This window comes from Monopterus albus, unplaced genomic scaffold (genome assembly GCF_001952655.1).
Source record: "Monopterus albus unplaced genomic scaffold, M_albus_1.0 scaffold94.1, whole genome shotgun sequence".
NCBI classification, from domain to species: domain Eukaryota; kingdom Metazoa; phylum Chordata; class Actinopteri; order Synbranchiformes; family Synbranchidae; genus Monopterus; species Monopterus albus.
Window position 1 is genome coordinate 908,879 of NW_018127974.1, and position 14,850 is coordinate 923,728.

Below are 14,850 nucleotides of genomic sequence, written 5' to 3' on the forward strand. Positions count from 1 at the left end.
CACTCCTTGGTTATCCTGGCTGTGTGCTTTGAGTCGTTGTCATGAGCCACGACCCATCTTCAATGCTCTGACTGAGGGAAGGAGGTTGTTGCTCAAAATCTCACAATAAATGGCCCCATTCATCCTCTCCTTAATACAGTGCAGACGTCCTGTCCCCTTCGCAGAAAAGCACCCCCAAAGTATGATGTTACTACCCCCATGCTTCACAGTAGGGATGGTGTTCTTGGGATGCATCTCATCCTTCTTTTTCCTCCAAACACGACGAGTGAAGTTTAGACCAAAAAGTTCTACTTTGGTCTCATCTGACCACATGACTTTCTCCCATGCCTCCTCTGGATCATCCAGATGGTCTTTGGCAAACTTCAGACGGGCCTGGACATGTGATGACTTGAGCAGGGGAACCTTCCGTGCAATGCATGATTTGAAACCATGACGGCGTAGTGTTCTACCGACAGTGACCTTTGAAACTGTGGTCCCAGCTCTCTTCATGTCATTGACCAGCTCCTCCCTTGTAGTTCTGGGCTGATTCCTCACCTTTCTTATCATCAGTGATACCCCACGAGGTGAGATCTTGCATGGCGCCCCAGTCCGAGGGAGACTGACAGTCGTCTTTAGCCTCTTCCATTTTCTAACAATTGCTCCAACAGTTGATCTATTTTCACCAAGCTGCTTGGCAATTGCCCTGTAGCCCTTTCCAGCCTTGTGGAGGTCCACAATTTTGTCTCTGGTTTTCTTTTGACAGCTCTTTGGTCTTGCCCATGGTAGTAGTTGGCGTCTGACTGACTGTGGGGTGGACAGGTGTCTTTAAAGAGCTCAGACAGGTGCTACTAATTTAGATTAATGAGTGGAGTAGAGGTGGACTTTTTCAAGGCACAGTAACAGGTCTTTGAGAGCCAGAATTCTTGCTGTTTCTCAGGTGTTCAAATACTTATGTTCAGCAGTGCAAGACAAATAAATTCTTTAAAAATCAATCAATGTGATTTCCTGAAATTCTTTTTTTAATTCTGTCTCTCAGAGTGGGAATGCACCTACAATGTGAATTTCAGACCCCTCCATGATTTCTAAGTGGGAGAACTTGCAAAATCGCAGGGTGTTCAGATACTTCTGTTCCTCACTGTATGTGCAACACCATGTGCAATATCTGAAACTCCACATTTTACCTGCTATCTTATTCCTGTATCCACAATTTTATCAACTACAGTGGAACCTTGGATTACGAGTAACCCAGCTTGCGCGTGTTTTGCAAGATGAGCAAAAAATTTAGATTCGATATACAAGCGAGGTCTCGCAATACGAGTAGTACGTACGCTTTGTCTGCCGAGCGCCATGTGATGTACGTCACAACTGAGCCAATGGTTCTTGCCCCCTACTCATATAGTCAATAGCTGTACTGCAACAATGGCCCCTCGTGCCAGCCACGATTCTTTTCAAAGGTAAAGTGCAGGTTAATTTGTTTTATTTTTACTTTATACTGTATTTTGTATTACTGTAATCATTTTTATATGGATAAGTGGGTGTGGAACGAATCAACTGAGTTTCCATTATTTCTTATGGGGAAATTCACTTTGATATACGAGTGCTTTGGATTACGAGCATATTGCCGGAACAAATTATACTCGCAGTCCAAGGTTCCACTCTATTTTGTATTCTTGAGTGATCTTATATTTAGACTATGTGTTCGTTCTTTTGGCTTTAAACTCTTTACTTGACTCCAGGAGAGTCCTGCACAAGAATTCCTATATGCCTAGACTATGTGTTTATGCATAAATGGCAAATAAAAATCTTGAATCTTGAACAAGACACACAAAAAAGCATTTGCACAGTTGTGGAACCTTTAGACATGTAACCAATGGTGCCTCCAAGGGGTGGCCCACCAAAACCAACAGTGAATTCCCTCTACTCACGATTAATGTCAGTCTGTCAATCATGGATTAGCTTGTTTGTCTGTGTCAATAGATCTCTTGTTATTTAAGAACAATTAAAAACACATCAGGGAAACACACAGCTACACTGGGTGTCACATTTTTTAGTAACCAAAGACCAGGCCATAATTTCCTGAAGTTAGCAGGAGTCAGTGTCACCTGCTTTGTTTATATTATGATAACTGCTCTCGCTCAGGTCTGGAGTTTGCCAGTGAAGAAACATGTCATGTTATGTTACCTTTCTATTAAATTGTGTAGCCTAAAATTTCTCTTTGCTGTATAGCTTTAATAGTGTGACACCAAGATTTTTACTGGCCCCATCACTCAGTATTTTCTGCAGGCACCACTGCATGTAACCCGCAATATAAGAAGCTGGATATACAGTTTGTCCATGTAGCTTTTGGAAAAGTGTGTTGTAATATGGTGCTCGACACTCACAGCAGCCTGGAAACCCTTGAGGTTGGGGGCCAGAACAGGATAAGACACTCCTGGTTTCCTACAGATCCCCTTCATCACCTCCACTTGGTCTGCCATCTAACATTTGGGAATAAATCAAGTGCGCACACACACACCCATACACACCCACCAGAAACCAATTAGTGCCGGAGAAAACAAGTCACTTCCAAACCTATACAATTACATTTCTGTACTGCTCTCAGTGGGGTGTGTCAGCATTTAGCTGACACATCCAATGGCTCTCAAAAAACAAAAACTCACCTGTGGGACCCATTTCGGTGACACAAAACTGGTGGCCTCGATGACTGGCAGCCCTGATTCTGATAACATGTCAATAAAATGAATTTTTTTCTCTGTTGGCACGATGGTCTGTCAACGGAAAAGGTAAAACAGCAACATGATGAGGAACACTTGGAAAAACAATGCCATACTGCACAACTGAGGCTGATGGCTCTGGTTACACAACACATGAGCCATGCACCTGCTCTACAGAAGCACATCCGAGCAGTAGTGTTGCACAATATAACAGTACTAGTATGGTACTGCTGTACTGAGGCATTTAAAATGGTACTATACTGCATTTGGATGGGACCGGTACTTGCAGCGCCGCCGGCAGCGCCCGCCCGCAACTGAGGAAAACAGCAGGAAACAGCTTCCTCGTCCTCTGCTCACTGAGCAGCGTGGACTGGAACAACAAACGGAGCAGGAGGAAAGCTTGGAGAGAGCAGAGACGTTGGAGAGGGAGAGAGAGAGAGAGAAAGGAGCACGGAGAGGAGAATGGCTGCTGTAACAGTCACCACCCTGCAAGTTGAGGACAAACGAGGGGCGCGAAGTGCTATATGGCAGTACTTCGGCATAAAAACAAATGAGCAAGGAGAGGCAGTTAACGTTGATGCACCATTGTGTGAACGATGTTTTAAAACATGCATGGCTAAGGGCGGAAACACCTCCAACTTAGCCAAACACCTACAGGACAAGCACCCAGACCTGCACACTGAGTTCAGGGAACGACAGGTAATTTTAAATGTGGTTACAGCACAGTCCTTCAGTGTTTTACATACATATTTAGCCATTTAATATGTTATAAATACTGGTAACATACATTTAAAAACATTGGTCCTTCTAACTTCATACTTTTTATTTACTCACACTGACTGTTCTAAAAATTTTTTGAGTGCAATAAGAAAAGCCTAGTATTTTGAATTTTATTTTGATGTTATTCTAAGATTTTCTATTAAAATAAAGTCAGTAATGACATTTTTGCGTTCTCTTTTTATCTGAAAAACTATCCAAAAGTATCGAAAGTATCGAAATACCGGTACCAAAATGTTGGTATCGTGACAACACTACCGAGCAGTTAAAGTTGGGCTGATACATTTACTCACTATTACAGCTACTGTGTTAAAAAAAAAAAAATAAGGAAATGTTACCTTCTCATTCTGAAGACCATCTCTGGGTCCCACTTCCACTATTCTCACCTTCTCGGGAAGAGTTTGACCTGCTCCTACGCCAGCCTGCACAAGCACGCGCACACAAACACATAGAACAGGTGTAAAGCAGGGGTAAACGTTAACGTTAGACCAGAAATAGCTTTATAAGTATCGGCTAACTGTCAGGTCACCTATAGTGTGTAATGGGCAGAGGATGCTAACAACTGGCTAACACTCACTGCTGTCCTGACTGCTGGCTAAAACGTGTGGAAGTACAACCTGCTAGAAGATAAAAGAACAAGAAAACTTACGGCTTTAGCCTTCGCTACGGAACTAAACGCCAGGTACTGCTGACCCATTGCTGAGCTTAAAAACCCTCTGTTGACAAGTCTCATGACGGCCGCCATGTTGGTCCTGCCTTCGGTGTGACGTCACTTTTTCATTGCTGCCGCGTGCTCCCAGCTGACATATGCACCGCAAGGGCGCCATCTATGGGCGGGAGGTTTTCTAATGAAAAATTATTTTCGAATTAATTGATATTACAGCTGCGATGGATTGGCGACCTGTCCAGGGTGTACCCCGCCTTCGCCCGATTGCCAGCCGGGATTGGCTCCGGCCCCCCCGTGACCCCGTTCAGGGACTAAGCGGTAGAAAATGAGTGAGTGAAAGTGATATTACAGCGCATCCAGAAAGTATTCTTAGCGCTTAACTTTTTCCACATTTTGTTATGTTACAGCTTTATTCCAAAATGGATTAAATTCATTGTTGTCTTCAAAATTCTACAAACAATAGCTGCTGTGAATACTTTCTGGATGCAGTGTATTTTGAATAAAATGTCCATTACAAAAGAAGTTCTGTATACCTAAAAAAAATATAAAGTCCCTGAAAATTAAGTTAGTTCATAGTTATTATGGCTCTTTTCACAGCAGACATCAGTCACAAGAAAAGCACAGGCGCTGCTAATAAACACTGGTACGTTTATGTTCTATTGAAGTGTTCCTGTGACAGGGAGCCAGCATGCACAACAGCGGGACTATGAAACTGAAGCAGCTAAATAGAATTTATCCATTAATCCGTTATTTGCATCATTTACATCTGTTTTTGCTACTATAACATTCTTGATGGGGAACTGCCATCTGATTTTGAGTCAAACATTGCTCACATTTCTGTCTCACGTCCAGGTCTTTAATTCTACATGGCTAAATTTTAACCACAGTCTGCCTCAGGCATGGTTGAAAACTTGTGGTTAAAACATTATTGTCCAACTTCAAATCAGCATGAAGAAAATATGCAAAAATGTAGCCTGAATACAAACATCAATTTAATCATTTGTATTAACCCAGACTTTGCAGTGGGAATGTGATTAAGGAAATATGTTTTCAAGAACTTTAATCCAGTATTTTGGTTTCAGACTCCTAATGTTCATGTCAGATGAACCTGAATCATGTAACTCCATGATTTTGGCCAGATGTTCAAAATAATAAACACATTTTAAAGTTTCCTGTTAAGAAGTGTTGCCATATTTTGAATGCAGTGACCCTAAAACTGATTTTATTGCAAATGTTTAATGAGAAAATAGTGTTTTCAAACAAGAATCTTATAAAGGAATACCCATAGTCACACTTCAGTACATTACATTGGTTGATAAACCATCTAAAGTGAAAAAAACAGTATATACACTGTTACATTTTTTTAAGTTTTACTTATTGTAACTGTTGCTGTGCCTTATATTATTTACTTTTATATAATGTGACTATACATTTACACAATTAATATTTTTGTTATAAAATCAAAGCTTATTCTAAGGGAGGAAAATAGCTGATCTGATCTACAGCAGCATTTCCCTTATTTATGAGGAGGGTGAGAGAGCAAGAAACAAAAACGTACAAAAATATTTTTAATGTGTAAAAGTAAAAAAATAAATAAATAAATTATAATTTACTTTATATCATCAAACAGAATCACAACAAAAACTGCAACTGTGAGTTGCTGGGGAAAAAAAGTCTGCTCTCGACTTTCCCCAGCAGAAAATAGCAGTCATCATTCTGTCCTTGTTGCTTTGTGCTGCTTAAATGCCAGTTTTTCTTTTTTCTCAGAGTAGAGTCCCAAAAAGTAGCAAAGGTATCCTTCCATGCAAACAAATAAACATATTTTATCTTTGAAAGGGTTTTCTTAAAGCCTATACAGTAAATATAACTGAAGCAAAGGAAATACTGATTATGCATGCTTTGGATTCTGCATATCTCTATGAAGTTTACCAAAAAGCATTTCTTGTTACAAAGGTCAAAAATCTCACTGAAAGGAAAGATCAACCTGTTGCACTTAACTAATAAACAACTTATATTTTATACACATTATGTGTGTGTATTCACTTTACATCTGTCGATCACATATTTTCTGCATAAGTTCATTTGCATTGCTGTAACGCACACACACACACACACACACACACACACACACACACACACACACAGAGTCAATATCCATGCATGCTTCTGCAAACACATACTTTGGTCTCATTTTACTGCAGCTCCTCGTCACTGTCATCCACCTGTTGGATGATGAGGTCGGCCCCTGAGTCTTCGGCCAGGTCATCATCGTCAGTTACCATCCAGCTCCTCTTGGCGTCCCCCTCCTCCTCTCCATCCACGCCCAGCAACAGGGCCGGCTCCTCATTAGGCCCTTCTAGACCGTCCATGGGGATGTTGTCGCAGCCCACTTCCTGGATACACCCCAGCCGTTGCACTTGCGGTGGCGTCGTGTGCCCTCACACACCACGTGTCCTGTCTCTTCTGTGACCTGACACTTACACTTCCTGCACACCAGCTTCCTGGCTTGATGGATCTATGGAGAAACAAAAGCAAAGAGTGTAGGCTCAGGTGAAAATGCTTTAAAGATGAATGTAAAGAGCACTGGGAAAGTACTGCTTGTGTTCCTGTAGCCGTATGTGTATGAGTACATAGGGCTAAATATCATTTGAGATATCACCTCCTGGCTGTGAATAAACCTACTGTCTCAAAATGGCTACGAAGATGCTCCAGGCGCGTAAAGCGTTTATTGCAGGCCTGACATGGGTATGGCCTCTCCCCGGTATGACAGCGCAGGTGACGCTTCAGGTCTGCCTTCCTCTTCACCGTGTGTGTACAAAAGGGGCATTTGAAGCGCATAATGGGGTTGGAATCTGCAAGAGAGGAAGAAACCTGGACATTTAGCATTTTTGTTTATTCGTCATTTAAATACAACGGGCTTGTTTTGAGGACTGTACTCATGACACTCTGCTTATAATGATGTATGTTTTTCATTTTTATAAAAACAAATAACGCTTATTTATTCTCAGCTAAAGTTCAACTCACCTTTGTTGAAGTGGCCAATAACACCTACAATTGGTGGTAAAGTCGCGTACAGCTGTTCTGCCTTCTCAGCTTTTTGTGTCCTCGCCTCCTGGATGTCCAAATCCTCATGCTGGTTGGAACGGTTGCTGTTGGGCGCTCTCCTTTTGGTTCCCCCTTTACCACGCCGGCGCTCTGATCCAGGCAAGGTGTAGAGGGGGTCATGAGGGTCCTGCAGGTCCTCTGACTCTGTGTTAAGCTCATTAGCAGGGCTGTTTGGGTTAGTCAGAGCTGAGGCAGAAGCTTCCTGGTCTGGGTCCTTCCCCATAAAGCTAGACTGGGATCTGGAGTTGTCTCTTGTCCAGAGTGCAGGTGGTGGGCTAACAGAGCAGGGGCCTTGCTGCTGCTGCTGCTGCTGCTCTGAGGTTTCTTCCCCTGCTCCACTGGTGAAGCTGCAGGTCTCAGACAAGCTGAGGCATCGCTTGCTGTCTTCATCTTTTACACTGATGTCCAGGGAGGATTTGATGAAATTCTTGCAGTAGTTGATGACATTGTTCATCTGCAGGTAACTGGCTGCAGACATCACCTCAATCACATTGTGACTGGACAGGTCCAGCTGGCCAGAGTAAATGAAATCCAGGATGACGGTGAAGGTTTCTGGGCTGAAGACGTCGAAGGTGGCGTTGACAGAGTCGGAGAGCCCGTCAGGCCCCTGGGACAGCAGCATGCGGAAGTAGCCACTGCTGGCAAACAAAACATTGCGGTGGGCCCTGAAGAGCTGGCCCTCCACCAGCACGCTGCAGTCACAGAAGAGCTCCTGGCGGCGCTGCTGGTTGAGCTGCTTCAGCACGTTGCTTTGATGAGCCACTGTGATGTCAGCGGCGTTGAACCACCTCTGAGGCTGCCTGCAAGAAACAACATGACAGCACCCTCAGTGGCTGCATATCGACTGTTATGCCAGAATAGAACAAATCATAGAGGCCTTACTGAAACACTTTTTCATGTTTCTGAATTAACAAACAAAAAATGTCAACACCAGCCTGTATGCATTAATCATGTATAATTTACATTCTACATACTGACTGAGGCAAACACTGGCTTCTCAAGGTGATTCATGGGACGTGTGACCTCAACACCGTTGGTTTACCTTGGTAAACAATTATACTACAGAGCCAAAGTATTAATTGCAGGTCACAGTACAAACACAGCCGGGACACCCCATTAATGTTACTGTCAATTATCCCGTCTTTGTCCCGGCACAGGACCAGCTCCAGCTCCGCAGAGGACCCGCCCACCCTACTTCATTCTGTGCTATTATTGGCTGGACGAGCTTTCAATTACAACTATTTTCTAATGGGCTACACCCGACTCTAGTCAGAGAGCGTCGGGTGACAAAATCCTGTAATCACAGGCCATCTGAGGGAGACAGAAGGGCGCATGATATTTCTGGTGTTACCACCACGTTAGTGGGAAGGGAAAATAAAACACCCTTGCCAGACATTACATTACAAGTAAAGAGAGACAAAAAATAAAATAAAAATAAAAAATAAAAACGAAAAACTGCCGCAACCTCCTTTGCAGAATAGCTTACTGAGCCAATCCTCCTGTAGACGCATTCACGTTTAATTATGTGATGTTCTCCGACAGGATACGCAGCGCCCGATAACCCACGGTGCAACGCACGCCCGCAAGACTCTGTAATGCTCTTCGTGTCACACTAAACCAAGTCTAACATCTTAACCGATCCATCCTCCCTTAATCCATACATCAGTCGACCTACAAAAACGACACGAGTGCTGCAGTCCTGCGAGAGAAAAGCGGGCAGCGGCGCACCAGAGCAGCCCAGTCTGTCCTGGAGCGACGCCCACTTCAGGCTCCAGCCAGCACACAATAGAAAAATAGACCCAACCCTCCAGCCGCCGAGCGTGCCGCGAGCTGAAAATAGCCGAAATATTTTCAGATAGCATCCCAGCTGGAGGATAAGAGGCGCTAAAACGCCCGTTTCCATCCTTAACATCACCCCTACTTCTCCGCGGCGGTCCGGAGCGCAAGCGAGCAGCGGGGAGGATTTGCTCGCTGCCCAGACCCTGCGACTCCTTCCCAGGCGTGAGGTGTCGGCAGGACCCGCTTACGCCCCACGCCGTGATACCTCTGACAAAATCCATCGATACTCACTGGTGACTTGATTCACCCGGCGCCCGATAGAGTCTGTTCACCCCCAAGTCTGCCACCATATCCATTTTTCAAATTTTTCTTGCGCCTTTTGCTCAGTTCTTTTCGCGTCCAGGGTGCACAGCCAGGCACTTCCTGCTCAGCCCTAAAGACCGAAACCCGGTTAGTGTGGCTGGAGCGCTGTGCTGACGTGGGTGTTTATTAACTGGGTGCCCGAGGGTTCAGGAGCCATTTAAAGCCCCAGTGCCCCCTTTAAATGCACTGTATTAACAGAGCAGTAATTACTGTAGTAATGATTAAAACACCAAATACCTCAGTCTTATAAACTGATCATGATTAATACAATACTTCTACACACTGGTAGATTTGTCTATGTGTTTCCAGACAAATTCATCATATTTACATGGGTATCTTTTACTAGAATATTCTGACAGTTTTGTTAATAAAGCATTTCAATTTAATCTCATTATGTAGCCGGTCATCAATCTCCCTTAATTACAACTAATTTTACAATCATTTAAAACAGGACAGTTTCATAATGAAGTGGAAACGCAAGCTTCAGTTTCTTCAGGTAGAAAATTAATTTATTCCTCTACTGTTATCACTCACAAATTAACACATTAATAGAGAAAATATCCATTGTTAAACCCTACAAAACTACAACACAGAAACATTTGTATGGAATTATTTGAAAAAATAAGATTAATACAGAAGACATGGAAAATGAAACATGACAAAACTTAAAGCAGTCGTCTCTCCTTCAGATCTTCTTATGTGTCAATGTGATATGCATAAATGAGGAAGCTGATGGTTTGCTTTGGCCCGGTGTTTTAGAAGAATATTCAACAGCAACCACCTGTGCTTGAATCACGAGTCTGTGTTGTTGGAGAAACCAGTGGGGTTCATGGACTGCCAGCGCCACAGATCCTCACCTATATCGAAAAAATAACGTTATGATACTGTAGAGGAATATATAAAATACATGTACAGTATTTCCTGCAGGAGGATCAAAGGAAATGAAATTAATTCTGCAGTGTAGCTGTTCTTACACATTCTTTCCAGGTCAAATTCAGCCTTCCACCCCAGCTCCTTCTCAGCTAGACGAGGGTCAGCGTAGCAGGATGCTATGTCTCCTTCTCTGCGTGGGGCGATCTTGTATGAGATCTACAGAGAATGTGAAGGTACATCATGCCATGTTGAATGTTGGGACAGGGGTGCCATTTTGAGAGATACACACTGTATTTACCTGCATGCATTCTTGTTTTGTTTGGCAAAAATGTTGCTTAAAGCATTTAGATCTGTAGTAATTCAGAATTGGATCACTTTAGCTGACTGTAGCTAACTCATAGCGGATGTAGAGATGCCATTTATGAGAGCAACAGACTGAAAAATGACTGCACACTGATTTCATCTCTAGGTTTGGGAGCTAACGCTAGCTAGCAGCTGTCAGCAGATGACACAAACCCTGCAGATGAATCAGTCTTTGTCCTGTCTGCACTCAAACTGAACCCTAAAGTGGATGTTTGGACATAGTTGAAGCATTGACGACTGTATGGGATATTATTTTTTTTAAATTAGCTTATAGATGTATGTAGTGTATATCTCTATGATGGATAATGAGCATGAGCTCCCAAAATGGTGCATCTACTCAAAATTCAACACAGCTTGATGACAACTTCACATTCTCTATAGAGAGGATACATCAGGTAAAGATTTAATATGAAAACATTTGACTTTATCTTAAATAAAAGAAAACCTAAATTGGTCAGAGCTCTTCTTGACCTCTCACAGGCTAACATGATGCTGTTTGGTTACTACACCTAGTCACTTCAATTACTCACAGAAAATGCCACACAAACTCTGATCCTGCAATTTACCTCGGAGAGAAAAAGCACTCTTCTAATACTCACCTCTCTCCCTGACGCCTTTTCCACAGCTTTTACCATCTGGAACACAGAGTAGCCTTGTCCTGTTCCTAGGTTGTAAACCTATTTACGATGCACAAATGCCGGAGCACCAGTAAATACCACAAGTACATACGCATGGGCAGAAAATGGTTGAAAATGTGTTTTAAGCTATTATGGCATTTTTCTCTTTTCAAATGCACCTTGCACCCGCAGCTATTCTTCAGCTTCTTCAGAGCTGCTATGTGCCCCTTTGCCAGATCTACAACGTGAATATAATCTCTCACACCTAGAAAAAAGAGAGAAACCCCTCGTTTACATGATCCTGAACATAAATAAAAAAGATTTACTTGTTATTAAGAGTGGGCTACCCAAAATAATATCTCAAACCACAGTGCGTTGCAGTTAAAGGTCTTCTTAATTACCTGTTCCATCAGTGGTGTCATAGTCATTCCCAAATACACTGAGGCACTTTCTTCTCCCAATGGCCACCTATAAGGAAGTTCAATTAACCAGTGCAGACAATGTGAAATCATCCGATAAATCCAACTATGACACGTAGTTAAATTTAGACTAAAGTCTCTCTGATGTGTATTTGGCAGAGATCTCGTGTACCTGGGCTACATATGGCAGCAGGTTGTTGGGGATACCCTGAGGGTCTTCTCCGATCAGGCCAGATGAATGAGCTCCAATAGGGTTAAAATAACGCAGCAGCACTGCATTCCAGTCCTGCTTACACACAAGCAACAGTGAGACATATGCATATGTTTGTGCATCTGCAAATGTACTTTAACCTTCTGATTAGTACCTTCTCTGCCTTACAGTGGTCCTTGATCATCTCCTCAATGAAGTACTTGGTCTTGCCATAGGGATTGGTGCAGCCGCCCACGGGGTGCTGCTCATCGATGGGCAGATGTTGAGGGTCTCCATACACAGTGGCTGAGCTGCTGAAGACCAGATTGTGCACTCTGTGAGCCTGCATCACCTGGGACACATGCAGATGCACACATACACGGCACACAAGTACAGTGAGCGGTCGGTGAGAAAGCAGTCTACAGCACGCACACATACATTTTAGGAATAAGCATAAACATGGAGATTTGCCAACACAGTGAGCTCCACACACTGAAAGCTATGAAAGGTGCAGTGTTAGAACTAGCCAACTCAGTATCAGATCAACACACTATCATGCACTCAGCAAACAAAGACGATGATTAGTGAACACAATGACTGGTTACAAGTTTAGTGCAGAGTTAGAGGACAGGCTGTTAACAAGATAACAAAAGTACAAGTTGAAACTGACCTCAAGTAGATTGATGGAGCCGGTGAGGTTGACCCTGTAGTACCGTAACGGCTGCTCCACTGACTCTCCAACAGCCTTCAGACCAGCAAAGTGCATCACAGCACTGAAAGAATGCTGTGATACAGACATACGTGCAGATAATGATATGTGATGGGGATGCCCATTGTTTCCATAGATAATATGCACATATAGCATTTATTCATTTATTTCAGAGCTGATTTTTGATGAACTAAACAAGACATTTTATTCATGCATACTGTGTGATTTGGGGCTCCAACAAGAAATTATTTTTCATTATCTATAAGATTAGATGTCACTATCTATATAAATTAATAAATCAACTGTACAGTTGGACTGAGCAGTACAGAAGATGAATGAATGAATGAATGAATATTAACTTTCTGACCTTTTTGAAGAGTTTTTCCAAGCCAGGTCGGTCCAGAAGGTCTAGGTCATGAAACTCAATGCTGGTGTCCAGAAGTTTCTCTATCCTACGTATGCTCTCTGGTACATCTCCTTGTCCTCCACCCACACCAGGATGTAGAAAACATACCAGGTATGAGTATCACTACACTAAACAAACATTCTTGGCACTGTATGATGACAGCCAAAGTTATTCATCATGCTGTGCTTCCAGTAAGGGAGCTTACCTCTTACAGCGTTACTGAAGTTATCTACTACAACTGGCTCATAGCCTGCTTCGATGAGCTCCACCACACAGTGACTCCCAATGTAGCCTGCTCCACCTGTGACCAGCACCTTCTCTGCCATTCTCTAGACCAGTCATGTACAACACAGACAAAATTATTCATGCATTCAAAAATCTGCTGCAGTTATTATATCATAGATGGTTGTGGTTCCTGGGCAGGAACAGAGGCCACCCTCTAGTTCCTGCTCTGGAAAAACAGGATCGTTTTGTCTGAGAACTACTGAGGTCACACCTGAGAGCTGTGACCCACCTATATGGCCACACGTCAGCAGGATCGAGCCTTAACCTATCGGACCAGTCGAAAATAGGTCCCTGAAGTTAACAGGTTATTCACTTTTTATTGATGTAACAATGCACACACTACATGTAATGTTTATTACGTGTCCTCCAGGCTCCATCCGTACACTAACTTATCCCATTTCAGTCTGTACTAGGCTTTGGAGACCAGACTACAGAAATTAACTGGTCAACAAATTCGATGTGTTTAACTTTAGCCGGTAGAAACGTTATAAACTGGGTATATAGGCTATAATTTGACCATATGTATTTCACCATTATCATCATAGAGCCAGTACAGCTTTGTCAGTTATACTGAAGTCTAATAAGCTGAGATAAATTACAACTTCATTGACAAACTGTCAAAATGACACCATATCAAACAGTGTAACTGAGAATATCTCTAGAAATACTTACTAAAATTCCCGACAAGACTGTAAATTGTCGTTTCCGGTAATGTCTCTTGATAATTCTGGTCACGAGAAACAGGAACCGTGAGTGTAAAGAGAGAATGTGTGTGTGTTTGTCAGCTCATTTAGCTAGTGAAGTTGTGAATTTTTCTCTTTAGACATTTCTTTACTTCCTGGAAAACGTGGAACAGTGTTAAGTTGAAGATAGACGCGAGATGTACTATATGTGTCCCTTTCAAAATAAAAGCCCAGCCATTCCTGAACTCGCACCACACACCTTCAGCTTCAATTGTTGCGTATTTACTGATAAGTGGATCATGTAAAACAAAGTGTGATATCAAAAACAGTCAATAAACCTGCGTTGATCTTGGTAGAACCACTTTCTCAGTTTTTATTTTTGAAGTATAAAAGGAATGTCACTGTATCTTACCGCCACCTTTACGGTCCCCTGCCGTGCTAGGGAGCGCCTCACGTGCCATGACGTCATAGAGTACGCTCATAAAGCCACGCCTTTGGTCATTCACACAGAGAGGCGATTGTGCTCAGCATCCCTCTATAATTTGAAACACACCGGATAGTTAGGTAAACTGCCACGTAACTTAAAAAGACACTAAGACACTTAAAACACAAGTTTACTTTAAAAGGACCTTTGTTTCATTTTCATTAAAGGGGAACTCTTTTGATTTTATACGTTTTATACCATCTCAGTTTATTACAAAAAAAGGGTAAAGTGTCTTCTGTAGCTCTGGAAGCAACTTTCCAAAGTCTGAAAAATAACACAGATAAAAGAAATGATTGAACTGCATTATGAGAAATAGAGATTCCAATGTTACAGACTAATACAAAAAGCTCAATATATCTCTGCTGACTTCTGCCAATCTAGTTCTTACATCCTGTTTTAATCCATCACTTTGTGTGCAATAATAAATCACTGCAGTG

The 14,850-nt window shown here is 42.5% G+C and overlaps 3 protein-coding genes across 6 annotated transcripts in view; all 3 read right to left on the reverse strand.

The window, feature by feature from the left end:
• The window catches only part of hmgcl (3-hydroxy-3-methylglutaryl-CoA lyase), a 7,963-nt gene extending 3,689 nt beyond the window's left edge, over positions 1-4,274 (reverse strand). The window contains exons 1-4 of the mRNA XM_020608633.1: positions 4,120-4,274; positions 3,809-3,892; positions 2,640-2,747; positions 2,361-2,456 (exon numbers count right to left, since the gene is read on the reverse strand). Coding sequence (XP_020464289.1) covers positions 2,361-2,456; positions 2,640-2,747; positions 3,809-3,892; positions 4,120-4,215 — 384 coding nt within the window. The 5' untranslated portion in view covers positions 4,216-4,274. The remainder of the gene's footprint in view (positions 1-2,360; positions 2,457-2,639; positions 2,748-3,808; positions 3,893-4,119) is intronic.
• A 1,421-nt stretch (positions 4,275-5,695) lies between these two features.
• On the reverse strand, positions 5,696-9,466 carry zbtb8a (zinc finger and BTB domain containing 8A). Its single transcript, XM_020608632.1, is given in 5 exon segments — positions 5,696-6,542; positions 6,545-6,652; positions 6,820-6,989; positions 7,162-8,042; positions 9,313-9,466. Coding segments are annotated over 5 exon segments (1,437 nt in total). The 5' UTR covers positions 9,378-9,466; the 3' UTR covers positions 5,696-6,329.
• Positions 9,467-9,879: 413 nt separating this feature from the next.
• On the reverse strand, positions 9,880-14,428 carry gale (UDP-galactose-4-epimerase). Of its 4 annotated transcripts, none has more exons than XM_020608655.1 (11): positions 14,342-14,428; positions 13,167-13,290; positions 12,923-13,038; positions 12,517-12,630; positions 12,022-12,198; positions 11,829-11,942; positions 11,639-11,705; positions 11,417-11,502; positions 11,220-11,297; positions 10,359-10,473; positions 9,880-10,241 (listed from the first exon to the last, which is right to left on the reverse strand). In XM_020608655.1, the coding sequence occupies exons 1-11, from the start codon at positions 14,396-14,398 to the stop codon at positions 10,177-10,179; spliced, it is 1,113 nt and encodes a 370-aa protein (XP_020464311.1). In that variant the 5' UTR covers positions 14,399-14,428; the 3' UTR covers positions 9,880-10,176. The 4 variants fall into 4 exon arrangements, with proteins under 4 accessions (XP_020464311.1, XP_020464310.1, XP_020464309.1 ...); XM_020608654.1 differs by having other exon boundaries at positions 12,923-13,044; XM_020608653.1 differs by having other exon boundaries at positions 12,923-13,050.
• Between the last annotated feature and the right edge of the window lie 422 nt (positions 14,429-14,850).